A 24,512-nucleotide genomic window follows, 5' to 3' on the forward strand; every position below is an offset into this window, starting at 1 on the left:
TGATCCTATTGGACTGACAAAAAAACAAACTGAGAGGCCAGATAAAAATGGAAGCAATCACCTAGCAAACACCAATGGCATATTACAGGAGGACCTGAATTTCAGCAAGCACCAATGGCTATAGTACAATCATGAATTGGACAGAAGCGAGGAGGTGGTTAGTAATATCTTTCTTCTTCTTATCACAAGTTACTTAAGTTTCACCACCATTGGACGAAGCAGTTTTAAACCCAAAAAAAATGTTTAAGGGATAGAGAGAGGAGATGGTGGGTGTGGTACTGCCAATGTTCAAGTAAATGATCACCTCCCTCCTCCAGATCACCTTGGTGTGATTCTTAAGTTGCAAAAATCATCAACAAATCATCATCAGAAGCAACAGTTTTAACGAGCTGAATAACAGACTGATCAAATCAAATGACCATAAAACTAAAAAAATAGATAATACATGAGTGAGAGCTGGCTCCAATCTCCCTGCAAGTCCAAGCATAAGAAATGGCCATCACAGAGCACGGAAGATAACAAATTACCTGAAGGGAAGTAGAACAGACGTAGGGGATTGTGATGTCGATAAGGAGCCATACCACACCGACTGTGACCGTAGCCGAGGGTTCCCTCCTCTGCCCGCTGGCCTGCAACACATGCTTTCTGTCACCGAGCCATTGCGCATCCCCACGCCGGACAAAGAGCCGATGTCCATGGATCTCATGGAGTCACGCAGACCACGCCCCGCCATCTCACATGTGGCCCGATCTGTGGACAGAGAGAAAAAGTGAGAGGGACTTGAGAAAGGAAGATGCATTGAGAGGAAGAGGAGGGCCTTACTCGTGGAGGAGTCCGCCGCTGCCAAAACCACCGTCCGAGCCGGTGAGTCTGCTCCTCCCTCGTCTGTGACATCCCATAGATATATGTAAGTAAATTTCAGGATCAAATCATGGATTAGCAAACCTCAAGCCATCATATATGATAAATAAGAATTAAAGACCAAACACCACAAAGAAGTTATTGCTACAGAAAGCAGACTACTCCTACGTGAATTTCTCTCATCAGAGTTATACGGGCTGCCCACTCATTCTCATGAAGAAAAGAATCTATAAAAGAAAGCATCCTTGTCAAAGCAAGCAAAACATAAAAGGAACACAATAAAGGCACTCACATGGATTTTCTTTAGGATTATTATATGCAGAAGAAAGTCAATTAAACAATACTCACTTCAAAAAGTAACGTCCAGAAGCATATCAACCAAGTAATACATGGAAAAAGATGGCCAAAGCTGGTATACCTAGGGAAAGAGATGGCGAGTTTGCTGGCAAGGGGAGCTGCTGCCATAAGCACGCCAAGGCCCAACCATCTCCTCATTGTGCATCATTGGCATCCTACACGAATGAAACATCACATAAATCAAGGCCGATTTCAACACCAAACTCGTTACCTACAACAGCTCACTGGGTACAAAAACCTGAGATTTGATAGTGCCATACTGTAAGCATTCAAAATTCAGAGCAATAGTGACATACTGTAATCTTTCGAACACTCATCGTGACAGAGAAACATTCAAATGACCTCTGAATAGTAACCATAGATTTTAATTTATTAGCATTAGCATGCGCAAACTAATATAAACTGGGAGTATTTGACATCCTTGAACAACCACACATGCGGCACCTATGAATGGTGAAGCAGATTTAGTGCAAGCATGATTCAAGCAGTAGACTGTTTGACCATAATGCAATTTCTAAGTATCACCCATCTCTACACTAACCTGTAAAGCTGTGTGTAAATTAAGGTTCACATAATTAGCAGTGATATATATCCAGTTTTTATTGAGAGGGTTTCATGCCCATGGATAAAGATGATTTCCCGGCTCTGAATTGAGATGAAATATTCAAATTGGTGTATTTTAGATGCCTCGACCAGTTAAATCTACATGAAAGCAAAAGAATAAAGTGAATCAGTTCTCAGGTTACCTAATCATTGTACTACACAAAGTTTTGCGAACTAAAATATTTAAATGACTATTGTTACAACCTTACTTGTTAATATTGGTAAATGGAAAAAAACGTTGGAGCATAGGCAATTCTTGTAAATGTGAAAGGCATTCTTTATCTTTTTCATGGACTTCCATGACATAACCGGGTTTTCTTTTATCGATATCAGCAAGCACTTCCAATTATATCTACATGATCTCAGACATGGGAGTACCTCTTGCTTACCGTGGGAAAATTAGTTGGTAACCCGTATAACAGATATCACCTGAACAACGTAATTATCTGCATAAAGATAGGCAAAAAAGGCATGAGCATTTGCATTAATAGAATGGACCAGATAGATAGGCTTAGCTTTATACTGACGCACATGTGCTTTAAAGTTTGAAATACTAATGTTGATACAACTGTGCTGTTGCAAACACTACTCCAATAGATATGAATACTTTTATACTGATGCACCCATAACTAACTGTGAAGTACTGATGGCATTCAACATTGGTGGTAGTGCGATTGTCCTCATGTAAACACAAACAAACCAAAAAGCTTCCCCCTCAACAACCTTTTTCCTCATTGGTCTCTCGCGTCCTTGTTTCTGGGGCTGCTATTGTCTCTGAAATACATCTAAAACGCAGTAGTAGACTCTCGAGAAATGATATGAAGGCAACCTGTCAACACACATAAATACAATGTATGTGATCAGGCACAGGGGAAAGGCCGGAGTTTCATTAGCAAGAGATCCTAGAGTAACTTGAATGTCAATCTGCATATTGATCCTAGAAGAAAGAATAACCAATCCTTCTTAAGTATTTAATAGGAATATAAAATTATTGATCCATATATCGCAGTTATCAATTCATACAAACTGATAGCCAAGAATATACAAAAATATCCATATATCGCAGTTATCAATCCTTCTCAAGTATTTAATAGACAGAAATAGCCAAGCACAAAATGATGTTTGTTTAACTTGGTGAGCTCCTCACAAATTCATACGAAAATATGAAACAATAACAAATGAGGGCGGTGGGATAGGGAAAGGAGAGTTCACCTACTCAAGAAGCATTTATGGCAAGAGTCTCAGCCACACCAAGTTGCTGAGATAGGCACAACGACTTGTACCGCTCCTGAAAAAACATCGGAGGTCAAGGCTGGCAAGACTCTTATTTTTTCCGGCCTCTTAAAACAACAGTACAAAGGAATCAACAACCTGAAAGTAGAAACACTCACCGAGCCGCATGTACCGATCTACATGCCCTCAAACCTCCTTCATCCGCCGAGCTTGATACCTCACCCATAATCATCCATTTTTTCTCGAACATAATGAACATCGATGGAGAAAGACAATTACTTCGTGGAGACCTCCTAGTTACTTTCTGATGATATTTTGTGGTTGATACAATTTTTGATTGCCAAATCTTGCTTCATATATAACCTATCAATAGCAAAAAAGCAACACCATTATCAAAAAAAACAAGATCATCAAATATTTAGTATAAGAACATGAACCGCAAAACAAAAGTTCATGTACATTTAAGAGGTGGTAAGACATGGTTTACAATTGTAATCATCCAAGTATCTACTAAAAGTCCAAAACAAAACAAGTATTAGTTATTACGAATATAACCGCCCATGCAATTGAGACCACACAAGTTAAGCTATGTGACAAGGTTAATATAGACTATGCAACGACATTCTTCATCTCCTTGAATCATCACATATATGAACTAATAAAGGGGCTACGTAAAAAACTCGAGGAAGATATTCTAAAGTATAGATTGTTACCTGATAGCACATTCATTGGCTGCTAGCCTCGCTACAACCGCAGGTGGTGAGATTTCTAATAAAGAGCTCAACGATCTGATAACTCTCACTTTGGGCTGCTTCAGTATAACATTTAAGTGATGATATCATTAGGATCTCTGTTCCAATTATCCTAAACACGCTGCTCCTTAATCTTCCTCTTCTCAACTTGCACTCGGGAAGAGAAGCAACGTACATGGCCTCCATTGGAGGCATTGCTGTTGTCCTCATCTAACCTACATGACCATGTGGAATTATATCCATGAAAAACATACATCGGATCCATGTATTAAACTTGAATCCAGATAGACACACATCTAGTAGTAGCCCACAATGGCAACAACACACAACACACATCTAGCGAGAACACAGATCCATGTCCTTCATCTTGCGAAGCACACACACATCAGTAAGTAGCCCACAACGGCAACAACACCAGAACACTACCATATACAATCGACAAGAGATACAGAGAGGAAGCAGGAGCTCACTTGTGTGACGGAGACGAGAACGCGCTGAGAATGAGGGGCATAGGCGAGTGCGTGTCCCCATGGCTAGTGGACGAGCTGCACGGGCGCGGCGAGCTCCCGCGGCTTGTCGCCCTTCTTTGCACCGCCAACCGCCGCGGGGAGATGAAAGGAAGCCACCAGCGGAACTCCACTGGCGCCGCCGGCGCCCTCCTCCGGGCCCCGCTCCTGCAGCGCCTCCTCTCATCCACCACGGCGGCCGTCCCGTCCGGCGCCATTTGCTCGCCCTTCTCCCGTCGCTGCTTCCCCACTGCGCCGCCTCCCTCCTCCATGACGCCTGAGGCTGCCGTCGTCCACCAACAGCGGCTGCCATCGCCCCCGTGCGGCCGTTGTCCACTGCATCAAACCGTGGCGCCTCCTCCTGCCGTGCGCGTGTCGCGGTGGCTTCGATTTGGAGAGCTGGAGGAGGGGCGCAGTGGGGAGAGGAATTGAGAGGCGGCTGATTGGCGGCGGGGGAGAGGAGACGAGGATTGGGGGAGGTCACCACGGGGCACGGGCTGATCTAGGGTTTTCACCCACCCCACGCGCACAGGAAAACGAGCGGAGAAAGGCGACGTGAACGAGCGGCCTCGCTGCCTCTGCTGGCCGTCCCTACACACGCTAGGTCCCATTCGTCATTGACCTAATCAGACAAGCAAAACGTGAAAAAAAAGTTACTGCATCCGACGGCTGTGATGAAAAGTGGGATGGTTGCAACGTGATTGGACGACCCAGATTCGTTTGCCCCTTTCAGATGGCCTTGTTGAGAGGGTAGTGTTTCAACATTTATAGGAGAAATCTCTAACAGATCCCAAAACTCCAAACCCTAAAAGCACCTATCCTGGTCACCCCAAAGCATATATCCGGATTGAAAAACGAATGCGCGGATCCGAAGCGGCAAATCGAACTGCATAATTTAAAATAAATATGCACCAGATTTGTTCATTACATTTTGACAGAGAAAGGAGATGAAACAACGGAGCCTAGTGCTCCGCTTTCTACGTTAATGGCGTCGCCGCGGCCGCTGAGACTACCAAACTACAACTCACGGGAGAGCTTCGTGCCGTAGCGGCGGAGCTGGCTCGAGCTCAGTCGTTGTCATCGATCTCGGTGTATCAGGCGTCATGTGCCGCCTGCTCGCGGAGCCATTCCTCCTTCTTCTCGGCGTCGCGGCATCTCTGCTCCTCCACCAGCTTTGTCACCGTGCCCAATGCCGAGTCAGGGACGAAGTCACCTGCCATCAGCGTGGGGGCGGCGAGCTCAAGCTTGGCGGCGAGGGTGGGGATGTCGTCGTCCTCCGCTTAGTCGCTCGGGTCGAACCACGGCTCTGGGACCGAGGCGGAGGCGCTCGAGCTCGACGCCTCGTTGTAGGTTAGGCGGCGCGGCGGCGGCCCGCTGGAGCTCGACGCCTCGATGTAGCTGGAGCGGCACAGCGGCGGATCTCGGGACCTCGACGCCTATAGATCACGGTAGAACTGCGACTCGCGCCGTTCTAATGCGCGCGGCGGCTTCAGGCCGTGGTGGAGGTAGCGGTACAAACCACGGATGTGGGCAGCATCGGAGGCCCGACGGTCCCACTCGAGCTCCTCGGCGGCGGTCAGCTTGCGGGCGAGGGGCGAATGGGATCCGGCGCTGCCCACCCTCCCTCCGTTGCGGCCTCCTCGACCTCCGCCGTACACCATGTCTCGAGCTTGCGTGGGAGGAACGCGATTACTCGCCGGAGAGTGGTGTGGAGGATGCGGATTTCTCGTCAGCGGGAGCGGAAGCGGCGACGAGGCGGATGAGATTTGACCTGCATCCGCGGCGCCAACCAGGATATATAGCGGCCGAGAGCAGTTTTAGGCTGTGGCCTGAAAAATATATCCGGGCGAGTCTGGCTTGTCCAAAAAAACGACCTAAAATTCTGATATTAGTTCAAATTGCTATATAAGGGTAGGTACGGGGATCTGCTAGAGATGCTCTAGGCAGAGTCCAGGAAAGCCTAAGGCGCTCTGTCGGGAAGAGATCAATCGGTTGCACACGGCAGCCTGGGAAGGATCAGAAATAGGTTGGGTCGGCGGGCGGCGGCCATAACTCTCTTCATACCGGAGTTGGAATAATCCGGTGGATCGTCGATGATCCCCGGCCGGCGGTTCGTGCACCTGGTGCTGAGCAACATGACCAGCACCGGCGGTATCGAATACTCGCTGCGGCACATCGAGGCGACGCGTTTCTTCTACCCTACTACGCCGCCGCAGCAGCCATCTGCGCTCGCCCACCGTCCACCGTCGGAGCCGTCTCGCCTGCCTCCGCCTGTCATGGGTTTCACCCCTCCCCACTCTTCCTCGCCGGCCGAGAGAGGCATGGAGTTCATGCTCCTCGGCACTGACAAGATCGTCGCCTCGGACCAGACCGGCCGCGCCGTGCTCTACGACCCCGCGCGCCACACCGTCCGCACCATGCCGTCACTCACGAGCCCCAAGTACAGCCCCGTCGCCCTCACCGTCAACGGCAACGACCTGTACGTCATGAACGCGATCCCCAACCTGCCCTCGACCATGCACTTCGACGGCCACGACCACGGCTTCGACCAGCTCGCCTTCCGGTCGGATTCGTCGTCTCCCACGAACCAAGAAGGTGACTGGTGCTGCTCGGACCTCTCGCCAATTCCCTGCGAGCGCGATGAGCCCGATCCTCAACACGGGGTCATCCGGGCAGCCACCACGGTCGACGGAGGCTCCAGCATCTTGGTGTCCAAGCATGGCATGGGCACCTACGCCTTTGACACGGCGCGCGACGAGTGGAGCAAGGTCGGCAGATGGATGTTGCCGTTCGCTGGACAAGGAGAGTTCGTCCCCAAGCATGGCCTCTGGTTCGGCCTGACGGCCCGCACCAGCGACGTCCGCGACAGTGACACGGACCTCCTCTGCGCCGTGGACCTCGGATCGACGACGACGACGAAGCAGCCGCAGCGGCCGCCTACGGTGCGCGGACTCTCGGGGCACGCCGTTGTTCCGCCCGTGGAGTGGGGCTGGATGCCGGAGACGTCGCGCCTCGTGCACCTGGGAGACGCCAGGTTCTGCGTTGCCAGGTTCTTCAACTGCGAGGCGTCCGCTCGCCGGTACGCGCTGTTTGCCGGCGTGGAGGTGGAGAGGTACGGCGGGGATGGTGATCCCGGAGGGCTCCGCATGGTGATGCACAGGTCCGAGGTGTACGTGCTTCCCCGTGAACTCATGTATTGGGTGCTATGATCCTTCTCATGGGATGTCTATTTGTAGACTACTACTAAGATCCGTTAGTACTTAGTACCATCCCTATGCCACGGGAGTCATTGAGTTTTTTTTTTTTTTTTTTTTTTTTTTTGAAAGCCCACGTATATTCAACATAATACCACGTACATTGTACATAGTACAGAAACGAAATACATCGCATCATACGTAGGGGAAACAGAACCAGAGCAAACCGCAGCATCTCCTCCGGCGTCGAGGACGAAGGCCGCCGTCCCCCTTCTCACCGCGCCCCGAGAGCACCTCTCTTGTTGAAGACCGCCGCAAGGCCCGTCCGCCGCACAGCGGCGGAACTTGTGCCGATGAACGAGCACGGCGAGTGCCCTCCCGCTCCATCTACTCCACCTTGCCGTAGCCGTCTTCGCCGTCGACGCAGACAGGAGCCACCGCGGATGCCCAGCCCTGAGATCCGGCCACCAGATCCGCCGCCAGCACGAATCCGGCGGGAAGCCGAAGGACTCAAGCACCACGCCGGGCCTCGAGCCCCCGCAAGTCGAGCGCGACGACGACGAGCCCCCAGGAGCTCCACCGCCGGAGAAGGCCGCCCCGACACCAAACCACCCGCCACCAGCCCCACCTCCTCCAAGGCGCCGCCGGCGGGATCTCCACCCTACCCTACCGTATATACAAGCCGGAACCGGGGATCCCCACCCTCCCGCCGCCGGAGCGGCCGACGGAGGAGGAGAATCCCGCGGCTCAGCGGCGAGCGCGGCGGATCGACGGAGTTCGCCCAAAAATCGCCTTTCTCCTCCTGCACAGTGACGGGGAAGAGATAAGGTTCTGCGTCTCAGAGTGGTGGAGTCATTGAGTTGATCAATAGGGTAATCAAAGACCAGCCATGGGTTGATGCAATCACAAGACTCGTGGTTTATTATTGGACTGCTATCACAATTCTCACTTAATTTACAGTCTTATATAATGCATTTTCATCTTGGGTAAGCCATTCACGATTTTTATAAAAATCTTTGTTTGCGTTTCGGACTATCAGCCCTGCTCAAACCATTTTCAGTAAAAAGGTTGGTTATAATTATCCTTGAGGTTTGGACCTTCAGATCCTATATGTTCATTCGAGATCATTGGTATAGCGTGGCATACGTGATAAGGTACTTTTTTAACGGGTAAGGCCCCGAAGGGCCTGGAAGGTGTATTAGTCAAACGGCAGGTACAAAGTTACATTGTGGACCCTAGATAAATAGATAATCAGAGATAAGGCCTCAAGTTTTACAAGCAGGACCCTAAACCAAAAACTGAAATCGCGATCAGGGGTACTCGATCCTCTCCGCCGCATCTTAGGAATGGGGATTAGCCACTTGGGGCAACGCCGGCGATGATTCCCGCCATGGAGTTGATGAAGATCCTCTCAAGGAGGAAGGAAGCTTCCCAGCAAGGAGCGGCTCCAATCGCCGGAGAACCAGAATCAACAGATCCCTCCCCTCTCTCCCGTATGTCAGCACGACCACAAGGGGAGAGAAGAGGATCCTGCAGATCGAAGGAATCCCGAGCTCTGCAATCGAGCTTTATTGAATAGGTTGCTAGATAAGTGTTGCAGGTCGCCGTCTCCGCCCGCCGGAGCTCCGCAAACCACCACACCTCCACCACGCCGCTCCTGGAACTGCTCGCCGGTTCCAGATGCATCCACCTCCACATCATAAGGCCAAACTGGCACAAGGGCCAACAACTACTACTACTGTAATATACAGAGGAGGCCCGGCCTCCCCTCCCCCATCATCTCCGGCCGGCGAGGCCGCCGGGAAGGGAGGGGAGAGGAGCCGGAGAGCAGAAGGCGACTCTCTCGAGGGGAGGAGGTGAGAGGGGCGGGAGAAAGAAGTGAGCCTCTGATAAGCTACTCTCAAGCAAAAATAATAATAATCATGCAGCTGGTCTCGTGTGACTAGACTGTGATCTCAATCAATGGCGAGATTGGTCGTTACTTCAGAAACGCTAGAAGGTTATGTCAAGGGGACTCCCTCTTGGTGTTGCTGCTCAACTTTGTGACCGACATGTTGCCCACATTTTGTCGGCAACAAACCAAGGGGCCAACATCCAAGGGGTTGTCCTCCAATGAATTCCGGGTTGATCAAATACCTAGAACATGGAATGGTAGTTTGCTTTGGGTCCCTTGTGCTCTAGCAGAAAGGTATGCAAAAGGCAAGTGACATCTAGCGCCCTTTGCGCCTTATGTGGCACGATAGAGGACTCCTAACATTTTTTTTTCTTCTGAGTGACTACTTTTTAGTCGATAGAGAGCTAACTTCGTTTTCAATCTAATGATATCATTAAATTTCAGTTGCAAGTTATGTTGCAACTCATAACTATCACGAATCACGATGCAAATCAAATAGTGTAAACTTAATTGAGCACAAAGTTAATTCTCAGCTAGCCCAAAACTAGCAAATCCCTTTTTATTCTCTTGCTCACTAGCTACGATCATGTGGAGTGTCTTGACTCTTGAGGGAGTTGCTGGAATGTAACCCCTTCCAAATTTTCTCAATTTAATGGCGATCTTTGAGGGTTTTGTGGATCGTTTTTAACCATGCCCTGTAGAAACTTTTGTTGGAAAGCAGCATCAACAATTCAACATCGATCTTGACAACATGTGCCCGCGAGGAAGCCAACTCAAGTCGGGCAGGATCACTCATGACAGTGAGTAAGCCACCACTCACCACAACTCCAGCAGGATTGCAGGAAGAAAGAAAGAAGCTGCCTCCGTCCGTCTTCCCCCAGATCCACCGCCTAGCCGCCGGCTCGCCGCCGCCGCCGCCGCGTCCCCTCTATAACCTTCCGATCTCAGTCGCTCACTTACTCCTATCTCAGACCGATAATGACGACCGAGACCGCGAAGATGGACGGCAGCGCCGTCGCGGGGCTCGCGCTGGCGGCCGCGGGCGCGCGGCACATGTTCGGGGTGGTGGGGATCCCGGTCACCTCGCTGGCCTCCCGCGCGGCCGCCGCCGGGGTGCGCTTCATCGCCTTCCGCAACGAGCAGTCCGCGGGGTACGCCGCCGCCGCCTACGGCTTCCTGACCGGCACCCCGGGCCTGCTCCTCACCGTGTCCGGGCCCGGCTGCGTGCACGGCCTCGCGGGCCTCTCCCACGCCACCGCCAACGCCTGGCCGCTCCTCATGGTCTCGGGCTCCTGCGCCCAGCCCGACGTCGGCCGGGGCGACTTCCAGGAGCTCGACCAGATCGCCGCCACCAGGCCCTTCGCCAAGCTCGCCGTCAAGGCGAGCACCATCGCCGACATCCCGCGCCTCGTCTTCCAGGCCCTCGCGGCCACCGTCGCCGGCCGCCCCGGCGGGTGCTACCTCGACATCCCATCTGACGTCCTCCACCAAACCCTCACCCAATCCGAGGCCGACGCTCTCATCGCCGCAGCCGCTGCCGCTTCCAGCTCCTCCCCACCCAAACACAAATCACTAGACGATGCCATCGTGAAGGCGGCGGAGCTGCTCCACCGGGCCGAACGGCCTCTAGTCGTATTCGGCAAGGGCGCGGCGTACGCCCGCGCCGAGGAGGCGATCCAGAAGCTGGTGGACACCACCGGCATCCCCTTCCTCCCGACGCCGATGGGGAAGGGGGTCGTGCCAGACGCGCACCCGCTGTCCGCCACCGCCGCACGGTCGCTCGCCATCGGGCAGTGCGACGTGGCGCTAGTCGTAGGCGCGAGGCTGAACTGGTTGCTTCACTTCGGCGAGCCGCCCAAGTGGTCCAAGGATGTCAAGTTCATACTTGTGGACGTCGACGAGGACGAGATCGAGCTCCGGAAGCCGCACCTCGGGCTCGTTGGGGATGCCAAGAGAGTCGTCGAGTTGATCAACAGGGAGATCAAAGACCAGCCGTTCTGCTTGGCGCGCTCACACCCATGGGTTGCTGCAATCACCAACAAGGCAAAGGACAACGTGCTTAAGATGGAGGCGCAGCTCGCGAAAGATGTTGTGCCGTTCAATTTCATGACGCCGCTCCGGATTATCCGGGATGCGATTCTTGCCGAGGGAAGCCCTGCTCCCATTGTAGTTTCAGAAGGAGCAAACACCATGGACGTTGGCAGGGCCGTGCTTGTGCAGAATGAGCCGAGGACAAGACTGGATGCAGGGACATGGGGGACGATGGGGGTCGGTTTGGGGTATTGTATTGCAGCTGCAGTGGCCGAGCCGAAACGACTCGTGGTTGCTGTGGAGGGCGATTCTGGATTTGGATTCAGTGCAATGGAGGTTGAGGTATGAGTAGAAACATTCTATTGCGTGTTCACAAACGAAATAGTGACAATTGACATGTTATTTGATTTAATTTGCATAAAATTATTATTAGTAGTACCCTTTCTTTTTTCCTACAGTTACTTACTTCTGCTATTATCGTGCTTTTGTGAGATGAAACTATCACTATCTGGGTTCAAGAAAAGAAACGGTAGTTGATGGGGTACTCCATGTTATTGCCAATAATCTCCAGAGGATGCTAGGCACCATCATCATACATTATGAACTTTAGTAACTCTCCCAGCTCTTAGTATGATACTATCATATCATGCCAGAAAAGTGGTCTAATGGATATGCATAGGGCATACATCATTCACAGATGTGCTAGCTCTTGCTGTAACTAGAAATCTCAAAAATCCTTTCTATTAACTGTTATAGATCAGGATTGCACTGTTGCTTATTGATCCATTATATAAGGTTGTCCCCTGTTTTGGGCTATCCTTATACTGATTCATCCCGATAAAGCTAGACCAGATAGTCTACATGCTACGGTGTACACTTATACACTTCAACATTCTACGTTTTGCAGTTCAATACAAATAAGCCACGTCCATTCATATTTGATTTTGATTGTACCTCTAATATCCTAGTGCCCTAGGCACATGAACATGCAGCTTAATACATAACTGCAAAGTCACTATCCCATTCCCATTAGTCCTAAGTTACCAATTGAAGTAATCATAACTTTTTAGCATTTTAGGTCAGGCTTATCTGTCTATATTGCCAATCCAGCATTCACGTAATTTTACTTTTATGGCAACCAGGCTTATCTGTCAACCACCATATGATTTCTTTGATTTTTACAATGGAAAGTCATGTTTAGGTTTCATATTCAAGCCCCGAGGCTGTGAGACGCTCATTTTAATTTTGTTCTGTGTTCTCCTGGATGTGCAAGTCTTATAGTTGCTAAATAATAAATGAAAAGAAGAGTTGAACGCCTCATGTTTGTAATTTCACCCATTTGAATGAATTATTGGTGAAATATTTCTTAAGTGTAGACGATCGTTTGTTATGATTAATTATTTTCTAAAAGGGGGCCTAAGCACGAAGATGCCATGCACTTGAGTTGCAAAAGAAATGAGAGTATTAAAAGCTATTTGATACAACTTTACAGATCGACGGATGTCAACATTGCAGATTTGTGAGTCAAACACTTACTTAGAAGCGTGCAGCCTGCAAAGCAACATACTTTGTAGATTTGGTTGCATGTCCCTACTGACTATCTTGCCATAGTCATAGTGAACTAGTATGGACCCTGGAGGAGGATTAGCATGATTATAACTATCATTTCACGGTGCATATGCAACCAGTTATAGAACGTAGCTGTTCTTGTGTAACATGCGATCCTTGCTGAGAGAAACCCTGCTCCATTAGTAGTCTTAGAAGGGGCAAACACTATGGATGTCGGCAGGGGGTGTGGAACAAGCCAATGATAAGACTGGATGCTGGGATAAGGCAAAAATCATGTTGGTCTGATTTTTTCTGTTCCTACATGATAATTAGTCCCTCTTTGGAGTATTTTCTAGAATGGCTGTAGAACTTGAGCTTTCTTTCACTTTGACTAGTTTGTACCGGCTAAATGATATCTTTATACTGTATACTGTTCATTTTGCAGACATTAGTAAGGTACCAGCTGCCTGTTGTTGTAATTGTTTTCAACAACAACGGTGTCTACGGCGGTGACCGAAGAAGCCCTGAGGAGTTAACCGGACCCCACAAAGACGACCCTGCCCCAACTTCTTTTGTTCCGGCTGCAGGTTACCACAAAATGATGGAAGCCTTCGGCGGAAAAGGTTACCTCGCCGAGACGCCGGACGAGCTGAAATCGGCCCTCTCGGAGTCGTTTCGTGCCAGGAAGCCGGCGGTGATTAATGTGATCATCGATCCTTATGCCGGCGCAGAGAGTGGCAGAATGCAGCATAAGAACTGAATGCGTTACTGTACCATATACGGACGTGTTGAGTGAATAAAAGCTTCTTTATTATTCTGATGGTCTTTTGAAATTAATTAAAATGGACGCTGAACTTCTCCTTGTACATGCTGAGATGAGGGAGCCCTTCTCCACCTTCCTCTAGAGCAAGCTATCCTTGTCCATTCTGTACTAGAGCAAGCTATCCTTGTCCATTCTGTAATGTTTGTTTTTGTGTACATGACTACATGTGAGCATGACCACGATTGTCATATGCTCCTCTTTTGGTTCATCCAATTTAGTTTGTATCTAGTCTATTTTTTGTGTGTAGGTTTGCTCACTTTGGCTTGTATCTAGTCTACTTTAAATGTACCTAAAACATCATACATTGATGCATAGAGGGAGTAGATAACATTTGTCTGAATTTTTTAGCCTTCCTAAACTCTGTAAACAAAATATTGCGAGACTTCATATGGTTATTTGAATCATGTTTCTGACATTCGATGTAAAAAAAGAACTTGCATGAGTTTTTTAAGAATAGTTGTAACTAAATGAGGGCTAAGCTGAGAAAAATGCATTAAACCAAAGTTAAAAAGAATGATAGAATGCCAAATACCCTAAAAAATATGAAACTGAGCAAGTTTTGAATGAGATTTCAAGAAAATATTTGGATTTCCAAGGAATTTCACGCAAACCAACGGACGTTCGCTCGGCCCCAGTGACTCGGGACGAATCAATCTGCTGCGACCAGGCCTGCCGCATGACCTAGATCCGACGGCCCACGCCTCTCCCCGTCTTTCCAACCAAACCAAACCCCCGTCCTCCCCCATCCTCCCCCAAACCCAAAACCTCGCCTCTCCTAGAACGAACCACCACGCGCGGCGGCGGCGGCGGCGGGCGACATGATCAAGAGGCGGTTCTTCCGGCAGGACCACGGCGACAACAGCGCCACCTCGTCCTCCTCCTCCTCGGGCTCCGACTCCGACCCGGACCTCGCGGAAGAAGAGGAGGTCGCCGATGAGGAGGTGGAGGAACAGCAGCAAGATGTAGAAGTATCGGCCGAGGAGGAGGAGGAGTCAGGGGAAGAAGAAGAGGAGGAGGAAGAGGAGCTGGAACGGAAACAGATCGAAGAGGAAGAGGGTGAGTTCTTCTTGCCTTGGTGGTCTGACGGGTTGTGCACTGCACTACCTGCCTGATTTAATTGGTCTACCGTGTATATTTGGGTAATATTGTTTCACATAGACGCGTAGGAAGGATGATTCATGCCATTCCAACATTACAGTGTGAAGGATGTTTCACATAGATAGACGCATATAATTAGTACTACTTTACCATCAACTGTTAATCTGTTCTGTTTTGTCTGCCTTATAATATGATATTATGATTACCCTTATATCTACTTTAGAATTCAGCTGTTTGGTAGGGCCATTGATAATCTATTTGACTGCGTTCTCTTGAATTTATGGTTTCACTACGGGCTTCAATTGTTTAAAATCGAGACCTGCTGTATGTGTAAAGATTATTATGGATAATGTTTCACTTATTCGGCTGCTCCTCTCTATCAGCTTCGGGATACCAAAGCGAGGACAGCTCTGGGCACGATGTTGACGGACCTTCTGTAGGTAGGTACTATTTGCTCTTCCTCTTATGTGGACTTCTCATATTGTCGCAACCTGGCTACTTCTTTAATTTTGATTATGAGATATCGTTTCTTGATGTGGGAGGTTCAAAGAATATAAGACACGGTTTAGGCTGAGATGCGCTTTTCTTATAGGAATGTAGATATATTGTATTACTATGTATGATGACATGTCTGTTCAAAGCATTGTGAACTAAGTAGGGAGTCCCTAACATCATCCATCTTTTCTTCTCGCGTGGAGATCTGTTTGGTAGTATGTACAAAGCTTACATCTCCGGCATATTTGGTTCTGTTGAGGCATTCTGGATCTTAGAATAACTCTAACCTCGTACTTCCACCTGACAGTATGTCCATTTACCACTATATTTGCTTGTCTTCCTATGCTCCAGTCACCTTGTTGGTCCACTATGGCAATTAGGGAACTATATTAACCAGATGTGGTAGCCTGCTTCCTGAGGGATTTCGGTTTCGTAGTGAATGACCTTATGCTGTGTTCCTGTACAAATATATGGCTATGGAACTCTATTTTATGTTGAAATCTCTATAGGGTTTGTCAAGTTTATTTCTTGGCAATAACTAAGGCTACCAACATGTTCAATTTTTTAGTATTTGATAATTCCTGTTTGGTTGACCAATTTCATTTGTTTTGCTTGAAATATAAGTAACAGTAAGAATTTGCATCTAGTTCCTCTTTAGCAGCCCATTAACCACTATGGTGTGAAGCATCTTTATCTTGTCATCCTATGTAACGCTTCAATATGAGCATCGTTCTGCATGTTGAATAGTTGTTAAATATTGTGGCAAGGTCCAAGTATCTACTACCAATTTTACTGAGGAAAGGCTCACTTTCAGATGATGATGATGATGATGACGAGAACAGCAGCCCGATGTATGAACAAGACCATGCGATAAACTTGCCTGTTAAGAAAGCTTTTTCACGTGTTAATGCTGATTCTTCCAAAGTTGCTGCCAATAAGGATGACCCTCTTGAGGCCGATTTCAATAACTATGTTCTGAAGTGCAAATCTGTGTATAAGTGCAAGCTTTGTCCTAGAATCATGTGCCTAAGTGAGGACATGGTCAGGGTGCATCTTGAATCAAAGGTGAGTAACACAGAAGAAAGCTAATCTTTCCGTTATGTTTATAATGTTAAAGGCAGAAGGTTTCATATAGGGAAACAATCATAGACATAATGTAAGTTTTCTATTGTAAACGGTAGTCCTTATTTCAGTTTGTCTATTGTAGAGACATGCTCGATCGAAGAAACTACTGGGAAATGGGAGGCTTAAGATGATGCTCAACAGTGATGGTGAGCTAGAGGAAGAGGCAGAAACACATGCTGAACGACATGCTCGTACTATAGCTCTTGCTCAGGTTTGTGCCCTATTTTTGAGAAGTCTCCTGTTTTGGCTGACAAATTTTTTGTTAAAAAATGAATTGGTTTCTGTATGGCTTTTAATTACTTCATGCCTGTTAAATGATTCAGCAAGTACAAAAGCCAAAGAAGGATTCAGGCAGGCAGCGACAACTCCGGAGGAGGCAGAAGAAGGTATGGCATTACATCCTTTCAATTTGTATTAGCATGCTGCTGCACATATTAATTTGTATGGTATCACATCCTTTCAATTTGTATTAGCATGCTGCTGCATATATCAATTTGTATGGTTATGAGGTTATCACATCATTGCAATTTTGTATTACCATGGTGCTGCACATATCGATTTGTATGGTATCACATCCTTTCAATTTGTATTAGCATGCTACTGCTTATATCGATTATTATGGTATCACATCCTTTCAATTTGTATTAGCATGCTTCTGCACATATCGAAGGCTTTTAGGCATCATACTGAAAGACCTAATGAGCTCAAAGGTTGTGCAATATCATACTGTTAGCGTTTCTATACCAAATGCTCTCCAGCAGCATGCCTGCCACCATGGAGATCATTCATTCTAGGACGATGAACATTCCTAAACAATAACCCAGTTTGTATTTGTGTTGTGTTGCGTCAATGTCCCTAAATCTGCTTGATGCATGCACATATCGAAGGCTTTTAGGCATCATACTGAAATGCTTAGTGAGCTCAAAGGTTGTGCAATATCAGTGTTATCGTCTCTTTACCAAATGCTCTCCAGCAGCATGCCTGCCACCAGGGAGGTCATTCATTCTAGGACGATGACCATTAACCCAGTTTGTATTTGTGTTGTGTTGCGTCGCTGTCCCTAAATCTGCTTGATGCATGCACATATCGAAGGCTTTTAGGCGTCATACTGAAATGCCTAGTGAGCTCAAAGGTTGTGCAATATCATAGTGTTATCGTCTCTATACCAAATGCTCTCCAGCAGCATGCCTGCTACCATGGAGGTCATTCATTCTAGGACGATGAACATTTTTCCTAAATAATAACCCAGTTTTGTCGTGTTGCATCACAGTCCCTAATAAAGCTGCTTGATGCTTCGGCACACAGATTCTGATATTCTTTGCACTGGTGGTTGGTTTCTTGCAGAGGTCTCGGAATCAGCTTGAGAAGAAGCAACAGCCTGAGAGCTCTGGTAAGGAAGGTGCTGCGAAGCCAGAAAAGTCTGATAAGAAAGATGTGAAACCGGAAAAATCTGACAAGAAAGGCACAAGACGGGAAAAGGATAAGTCTGATAAGAAGAGGCGCAAGACTGAAAAATGAAGTTTGTTTTCCTGAACCGTTGTATGTTTTGTACTCTCAAGTTATAGTAGTGACACCATAAATGTTTTCTAAGTTTTAACTTGTGGTTTTAGCATTTCATTTCGATATTGGGGGTGGCCGTTTGTTGAATCTGTGAGATAGAATTAAAAGGAAAAGAAGTTGTCTCATTTTTTTTTCTTGGTTCTTATTTATCTTGAAAGTGCTGACCTACAAAGGACCTTGTATTGAAATTTAAAGAAGACTTTTAAGGTCCTGGTAAAGGATGAAAAGTTGTTGGCAGTGATGGCGTTGTTAATGGTAAACTCGCTCAGACTTGTCAATGATGTTCACGAGTGTTCCATTTATCAATATTTGGTATCCTACTCCTAAGCATCATCAGACTGAGGCATCTAATACGCGAGGCAGTTAATTTGACCAAAGCTTCCTTGTTGCCAAGTTTGTGGTAGCATAGGTCCATGAGCAGGGATAGCCTTACGCATAAGTGCACAACAGTTCTGCTGTAGCTAACATTCTTCGAGTTCAAAACCGAACCTATCTGTCGTTGCTAGGATGTTTCATGTGTTGCATGTCAAGCAAATTGACCATATCAAGACGACCAGACAAACACTGGTAGATCAAAACAGCAAAACATCTGATTTATTCCCAACAAAACCTAGGAAGCGATTGCTTGGAAGATATCAAGATAAAACAAATGAACCGCACAGAAAGAACAATCAACTGGCATAGCCAAGACATGAGCAAATACACCATTGCCTTATACTACAATAGATGCACAGTACGACCAAAAGTACTAGCAATCATCTAAAATGAAGGTACTATCTAATCAAATGCCTGTCAACTTTGCATAAAATAGACAGCAGATAGAAATCCGCCGATTAGAGGATTAAATCCTACAAAGTCACGTGGAGGTCAACTTCTCCAAATAAGACTGCTAAATCCTACAGTTCTAACTTCACAAAAGACGGAACCTGAATTCGTTTCCGCATCTCAGCCGCCAGAACAACCACTCTAACCTGCAGGACAATGACCTGTCAAACAATCCTGCACTACTCATTGATGCAAAAGATGTGAGTTACATTTCACGGTGTTTATTTTTAGAAATAGCATATGCATCAAGTTCATTGCATAGCTTAAACTAAAATCTCAAGGTGAATCATATCGGCGCTACTAGACAAAACGAACACTAGAATGAAATAAAAGTCATATGAGTATAATTAGCCTATACTGGCATGCCTTCATCTTCAGTTGATAATTTTTTGGTCATATCAGATCCCAGCAGAAGCTAAAAGATAAGAGGTTTACATGCCTCCATGAGCGGCAAATACTGTCTATATTGTTTGTGATCATGGGCACATGAAAAGCTCATGGACCAGATAGTAGAAGCATATGGTCGATACCTCAGGTATACTTCTCAGAAATCTAACCACTAACAAATTGAAAGAATCATTATCCAGCGATCATGGTATTTCCTTCTGTCCAAAATTGACCCAATTTCCCCCCTCCATTTTTTTACGAATTAAGGGGCATAGCCCCCGATTTCAATGCTGAGAATGAAACCAGATAAACATTATCGTTTGAGATTTACAGTTCCTCCAATTCACACACTTAAGAACATTCTACCAGACTTTCTGAAGACAGACCCAGCTCACGACTAGAACTTCTACCTCCAGGCAACATACAGAAAACTAGAACTTCTACCTCCAGGCAACATAAAGACAACATAAAAACGTCCATTTTTTTGCCAGTCACTTGGCATCACTTCACAACTAAAACCAACACACTGTGTCCACCATCATGCTCTTCCTCAAGGTCCTTCCCTACTTATACTCTTCTTTTTTTATTCCACACGCTTCACCTGGCAAGATTTCAGCTGCTACACGCAGCAGCGTTCTTGCTCCTCTGCGTTGCAAGCCTCGTCGGCCTTTGATCTGAAGAATAGCCCACGAATCCATCCAATGAGCCGTTTGAGCAATTACACTAGTCGGATCACACGGAAATATATTATTAAAACAAGCAGCATTTCTGGTTTTCCATAAAGCACACATTACCGCAGTAACACCGGTCGCCACTAAACCTCTAATACTAGGAGGAAACAAAAACACCCAACCAATAATGACAGAAACTGATTTAAAATCAGTCTTGATATCTAAAGCACATTGTACAACCCCCCAGGCATATCTAGCCATCGAGCAGTGTACAAAAAGATGATCGATACTCTTGTTCTCACTACAAAAAAGACATCTACCAGTGCCCTCCCAACCTCTATGCTTCAAAACATCTCTAGTTAAAATACTTTTCTTAAAAACTAACCATAAGAACACTTTAATCTTAAGAGGAACCTTAGTAAACCATAACTTTTTAAAAGGACACCTACCTTGATTCATTTTCAAAGCAGAATATAGAGATTTAACCGTAAACTGACCGGATTTCTCCAACATCCATTTACATTTATCCCTCTGTTCAGTTAACACAACCTCACCACACAAATTTTGTAACTCCATCCACATATTCGCAGTTTCCCCTTGCAAAGTTCTCCTGAATCTCAGGCAATTCCAACCTTCTTCAAAAACTTTAGCTACCCGAATACCAGTCTAAAAGTTAAATTATATAATCTAGCAAACTTTATATTAAAAGGGGCTTCTCCAACCCATAAATCCTCCTACAAACGAGTATTTAACCCATCGCCTACCACTTTCCCACAATATTTATAGAGAACATCTCTTAACATCTAAAATTTCCCCCCTCCATACAGTATTTAAAACACAAGTTGGCAACTACTTTACCTGCAATGGCAAACACAATAATGTGACAGTGGCAATGGATTTTTCTATGATGAATCTAGTCATGTCACTTTGATCATGTGGTCAACAAAACTTATGAGGCATCCATTGTGAACAACATCGAAGAAACTGGACCTCGCATAGACCGCACCACGCTACAAGTTACCAAAATCTAGCTTGGTGGCTTGAACTAGAAAAGATTATGAGGAGCTAACAACCAATTACAAATCTTACAACATTACCTGCTAAAGCAATGCATCTGAATAGCGCATCAAACCGGACATTCATCTTATTTATTGTTCAAGGGCCCAGCTCCAGCATGTTCAGCACCAACGCCCATTTCTACAATAATAAGGCAAACAATCAATGATACAGAAATGAAAAGATATTACCTACAATGTAAAGGCAGGCTATTACCTGGAGTATAGACACTTGAAAATGGTTGAAAGGCACTGGGTATCTTTTTGAACTCTACGGGAAGTTTCTTGCACTGCATTGACTCCGTGTGGACCGTGAATATTCCGATACCGTCAACTGTCCCCAGGATCAGCATATTGCTTTCGTCCGTGAAGTCTATGTCCAACCTGTCCCCTGACCTCAGAGGCAGAAGTCTGTCCAGATGAATGGTTTTCGTCAGTCGCCATGTCGATACACCATCAGAATCAGTCTCCCTCTTCCATAGTTGTGCTGTGTGGCCCGAAACAGAGACCAAGCCAAGTCCACCACCCTCCGCCGACATAATCCATCCCTCCATATGTAATGGAACCACAGCTAGGTTCTGCCTATCCAAATCAAACTCAAGGATGGCATTACTCGAATTCCCATGAAGCGACCAGTAAAGGGAACGCCCAACCAAGGCGCCCGAGGTGGCCATATCATGTGTGCGTAGAACTTGAGGCGGCGTGGATGTCTGGATGAGATCACCCCATGCGCCAGTATCCGAGGAGTAAACACAAGCAACCGCTCGCGCATGACGTCCCTTGAAGCAGCGCACAAACACCACCTGGAACTGGAAACGGTCACCGTCTCCGGCAGAGCGAAGCACCATCCCGCTGTAGAATTTGTCCATGTTGCGGAAAACCGGGGGAAGGAGCAGGCGGCACTGGTCGCCGGTGACGGGGTCCCACACCAGGACCTGGCCCGGATGCACGTTGACAAGCAAGGCGAGGCCGTCGCGGCAGCAGACAATCCGGCAGTTCTCCGTGCGGCCGGTGATCTGCAGGCGGAATCGCTCGAGCGGGATGCGGTCGGGGGGATTAAGGGTAGGGTGGAAGGATATACCACTGTCTTCCTCGGTGAAGAAACCGAGCACGGGGGCAGTGCCGCGGGAGCGGTGGTGGGCGCGGAAGCGGCGGAGGAAGCGGGGGTCGCGAACGAGAAGGCGCCAGCGCCTGCAGGTGAGGGAGCAGCGCGGGAGGGAGGATGGCTGCGGGGGGAGCCGGAGGAGTATCTCCGCGATGAGGTCGTCATCCTCGAGCGGCGCCGCCGGCGACGAGGTGGGATGGCGGCGGCGGCAGAATGTCATTTCGCTGTAGCTCTCCGTGGGAGAAACTGGACTGGGAAATGAGTTCTCTTGTTCTCATTTTTTTTAGCAGACTTCTCTTGTTCTCATGACAAGCCTTTGCAACTAAAGGCCCTGTAGGCCCACCATTCATCAGTGTGGCTGACCGATAGGCCTGGGCAAATCCCGGGATGGGCCGTATTCGAGCTGGGTTTTTTAAGACTGACATGAAATGTCAAGCCCGGCCCAACTCGGCCCGAACTTTCCTATTTGATGCTTATTGCCTTAGTTATCCGGGAAACACGTATCCACTGTTACACTAAGCGCGCGATAGTGTGCCACGGCGTCACCGACAAGGCCAGATGACACGGCTGGTCTCGACGTCGTCGCCGAGGTGAGGCCGAAAAACTTAGGGTTTAGGGTGGGGTGCGGGTGCGAAGAGGCTCCGGTGACTTAGGGTTCGGGCGGGTAGTGGTGTTAGAACCTCGCCGGAGTTGTTTAAGGGAGAAGGGTTAGAGAGAGGCCAGGGCGGTGGCTCGAGTAGGGCGGACGGCAAGGCGAGACGGTAGCGTCGCTGGCCGCAGTGGTAGGAGCAGGCAGCGTTGGGGGCTGAGGAGGTACGGGTGTTTCACGGGGAAGAAGACAACCCGCTCTTGGGCGTCCGGGTGTTGCAAGTAGCTGGGAAGAAGACGACCCACACTTGGACTCGGCCCACTATTCGTCCAACGAGCGTCCGTGGTGTTCGCGACCCTAAAGGTGTTGAATAGGAGGAGCCCCTATTTGGTATTAAAACATACCTCCTTTCTCTCGTAAAAGATGTCTCAGCTTTTTCTAAATTTGAATGTATTGACACAGTTAAACTGTATAGATCTGCTAAAATTTAGATAAAGTTGAGATATTTTTTATGGGGCGGAGGAAGGTGCCCACCGAATATCTTCCTATCTTCTCTTTCTGTTATTTTAATACAAACAACGAACGCTATAAAAATATACAAGTATATTAATCGAAGTATAAGATACAAATGTACTGCAACTATATCAAAACTGAAGTACAAAAATAAAAAAAAAGTACATTAATCTAAATGCAAAGTACAAGTATACTCCAAGTACAAGTATATTGAAACTAAAGTACAAAGTACAAAAGATAAACTATACTAAAAAAGAAACATAAAGTACAAAATATGCTAACTAAGATACACTGAAAACCCAAAGTACAAAAAACATAGAAACTGGAATACAAAAGTACGAATATCTGAAGTACAACTCAATGAAAAATCGAATACACTTATTCTACAATCTAAGTACAAGCGCACTACTTTAGAAAGCACAAATAAAATGTTTTTTAAAACCTATCAACATGGCATTTAGTTTTAAAGATCTTGTCACGAGCAGCATAGCGGTGAAACCACTCATAATTTAGACGAAAGTTTAAAAGATATTTTATTTTGAAAATTAAAATATCAAAATAAATGGAGGAAGGCACCCCGCATTTTCGTGTCAAAAATAAAAATTCCACCAAAAGTCTCCATTTCTGCCGCACATGCAAGTACCCCATATGGTCCCAAGAAAGAAGAAGCTAACACTTGGCGAGCAAGGAGCGCGCGAGCATCACGGTTTTTCCCAAACGAGTTGGGTACACTCACTAGATATGAAATCAAACAAACAAAAGGAAACCAAAACAAGAAGGAGAACGAAAAAAAGAGTAAACTAAGATTCTGGCACATGGATCGTTGATATCCATGTAGTCCTATCAAATAGGTACATTCCAATCCATCATGCCTCTTTTTACCACCTTCGCCCAAGTCAAATTTTATCTTCCTCTACATCTTTTAGTCTCCTCCATAGTTTTTAGAATTTCACTGTTAACTAGAGCTTTTGTAGGCTCCAACTGGATATGCCCAAACTACCTTAATCGGTATTGGACTAGCTTTTCATCGGTCGGTGCCACCCCTAGCCTATCGAAAATTACCTTGTTCCTAGTCCGGTCCTTTCTTGTATGGTTGCACATCCACCGTAGCATGCGCATCTCCGTGACACTCATTTTTTGGACGTGTTGTCTTTTAACGGGTCAATATTTTGCCCCATATAGCACCGCTAGTCTGACCGTTGTCCTATAGAACTTATCTTTGAACTTTTGTGGGACCTTCTTGTCACATAGGATACCAAATGCTTAGCTCCACTTCATGCACCCTGC

The 24,512-nt window shown here is 47.0% G+C and overlaps 3 protein-coding genes across 4 annotated transcripts; 2 read left to right on the forward strand and 1 right to left on the reverse strand.

Annotated features, from left to right (window-relative positions):
• Positions 1–10,399: 10,399 nt before the first annotated feature.
• LOC124691726 (2-hydroxyacyl-CoA lyase) lies at positions 10,400–13,790 on the forward strand. Its single transcript, XM_047225000.1, has 2 exons — positions 10,400–11,773; positions 13,425–13,790. Exons 1-2 carry the CDS (start codon positions 10,400–10,402, stop codon positions 13,737–13,739), a joined length of 1,689 nt encoding a protein of 562 aa, XP_047080956.1. The 3' UTR covers positions 13,740–13,790.
• Positions 13,791–14,616: 826 nt separating this feature from the next.
• Positions 14,617–18,317, forward strand: LOC124686409 (DNA ligase 1-like). 2 transcript variants are annotated; one of them, XM_047220355.1, is made up of 6 exons: positions 14,617–14,858; positions 15,284–15,340; positions 16,210–16,460; positions 16,603–16,731; positions 16,844–16,906; positions 17,865–18,317. In XM_047220355.1, the coding sequence occupies exons 1-6, from the start codon at positions 14,621–14,623 to the stop codon at positions 18,036–18,038; spliced, it is 912 nt and encodes a 303-aa protein (XP_047076311.1). In that variant the 5' UTR covers positions 14,617–14,620; the 3' UTR covers positions 18,039–18,317. The 2 variants fall into 2 exon arrangements, with proteins under 2 accessions (XP_047076311.1, XP_047076312.1); XM_047220356.1 differs by having other exon boundaries at positions 16,213–16,460.
• Positions 18,318–21,059: 2,742 nt separating this feature from the next.
• On the reverse strand, positions 21,060–21,821 carry LOC124686410. Its single transcript, XM_047220357.1, has 2 exons — positions 21,236–21,821; positions 21,060–21,160 (listed from the first exon to the last, which is right to left on the reverse strand). The coding sequence occupies exons 1-2, from the start codon at positions 21,690–21,692 to the stop codon at positions 21,108–21,110; spliced, it is 510 nt and encodes a 169-aa protein (XP_047076313.1). The 5' UTR covers positions 21,693–21,821; the 3' UTR covers positions 21,060–21,107.
• Positions 21,822–24,512: the final 2,691 nt, after the last annotated feature.

Source organism: Lolium rigidum, chromosome 2 (genome assembly GCF_022539505.1).
Source record: "Lolium rigidum isolate FL_2022 chromosome 2, APGP_CSIRO_Lrig_0.1, whole genome shotgun sequence".
Classification (NCBI taxonomy): Eukaryota; Viridiplantae; Streptophyta; class Magnoliopsida; order Poales; family Poaceae; genus Lolium; species Lolium rigidum.

Excerpts from the sequence above, each read along its gene's own strand:
- LOC124691726 (XM_047225000.1), top strand. The coding sequence starts at position 10,400 with ATGGACGGCAGCGCCGTCGCGGGGCTCGCGCTGGCGGCCGCGGGCGCG. Across the intron at positions 11,774-13,424 it reads TCAGTGCAATGGAGGTTGAG|ACATTAGTAAGGTACCAGCT; the intron begins GTATGAGTAGAA and ends TTCATTTTGCAG.
- LOC124686410 (XM_047220357.1), bottom strand. The coding sequence starts at position 21,692 with ATGGCCACCTCGGGCGCCTTGGTTGGGCGTTCCCTTTACTGGTCGCTT. Across the intron at positions 21,161-21,235 it reads TTCAAGTGTCTATACTCCAG|AAATGGGCGTTGGTGCTGAA; the intron begins GTAATAGCCTGC and ends TTATTATTGTAG.
- LOC124686409 (XM_047220355.1), top strand. The coding sequence starts at position 14,621 with ATGATCAAGAGGCGGTTCTTCCGGCAGGACCACGGCGACAACAGCGCC. Across the intron at positions 16,461-16,602 it reads GGGTGCATCTTGAATCAAAG|AGACATGCTCGATCGAAGAA; the intron begins GTGAGTAACACA and ends TGTCTATTGTAG. Across the intron at positions 16,907-17,864 it reads TCCGGAGGAGGCAGAAGAAG|AGGTCTCGGAATCAGCTTGA; the intron begins GTATGGCATTAC and ends GGTTTCTTGCAG.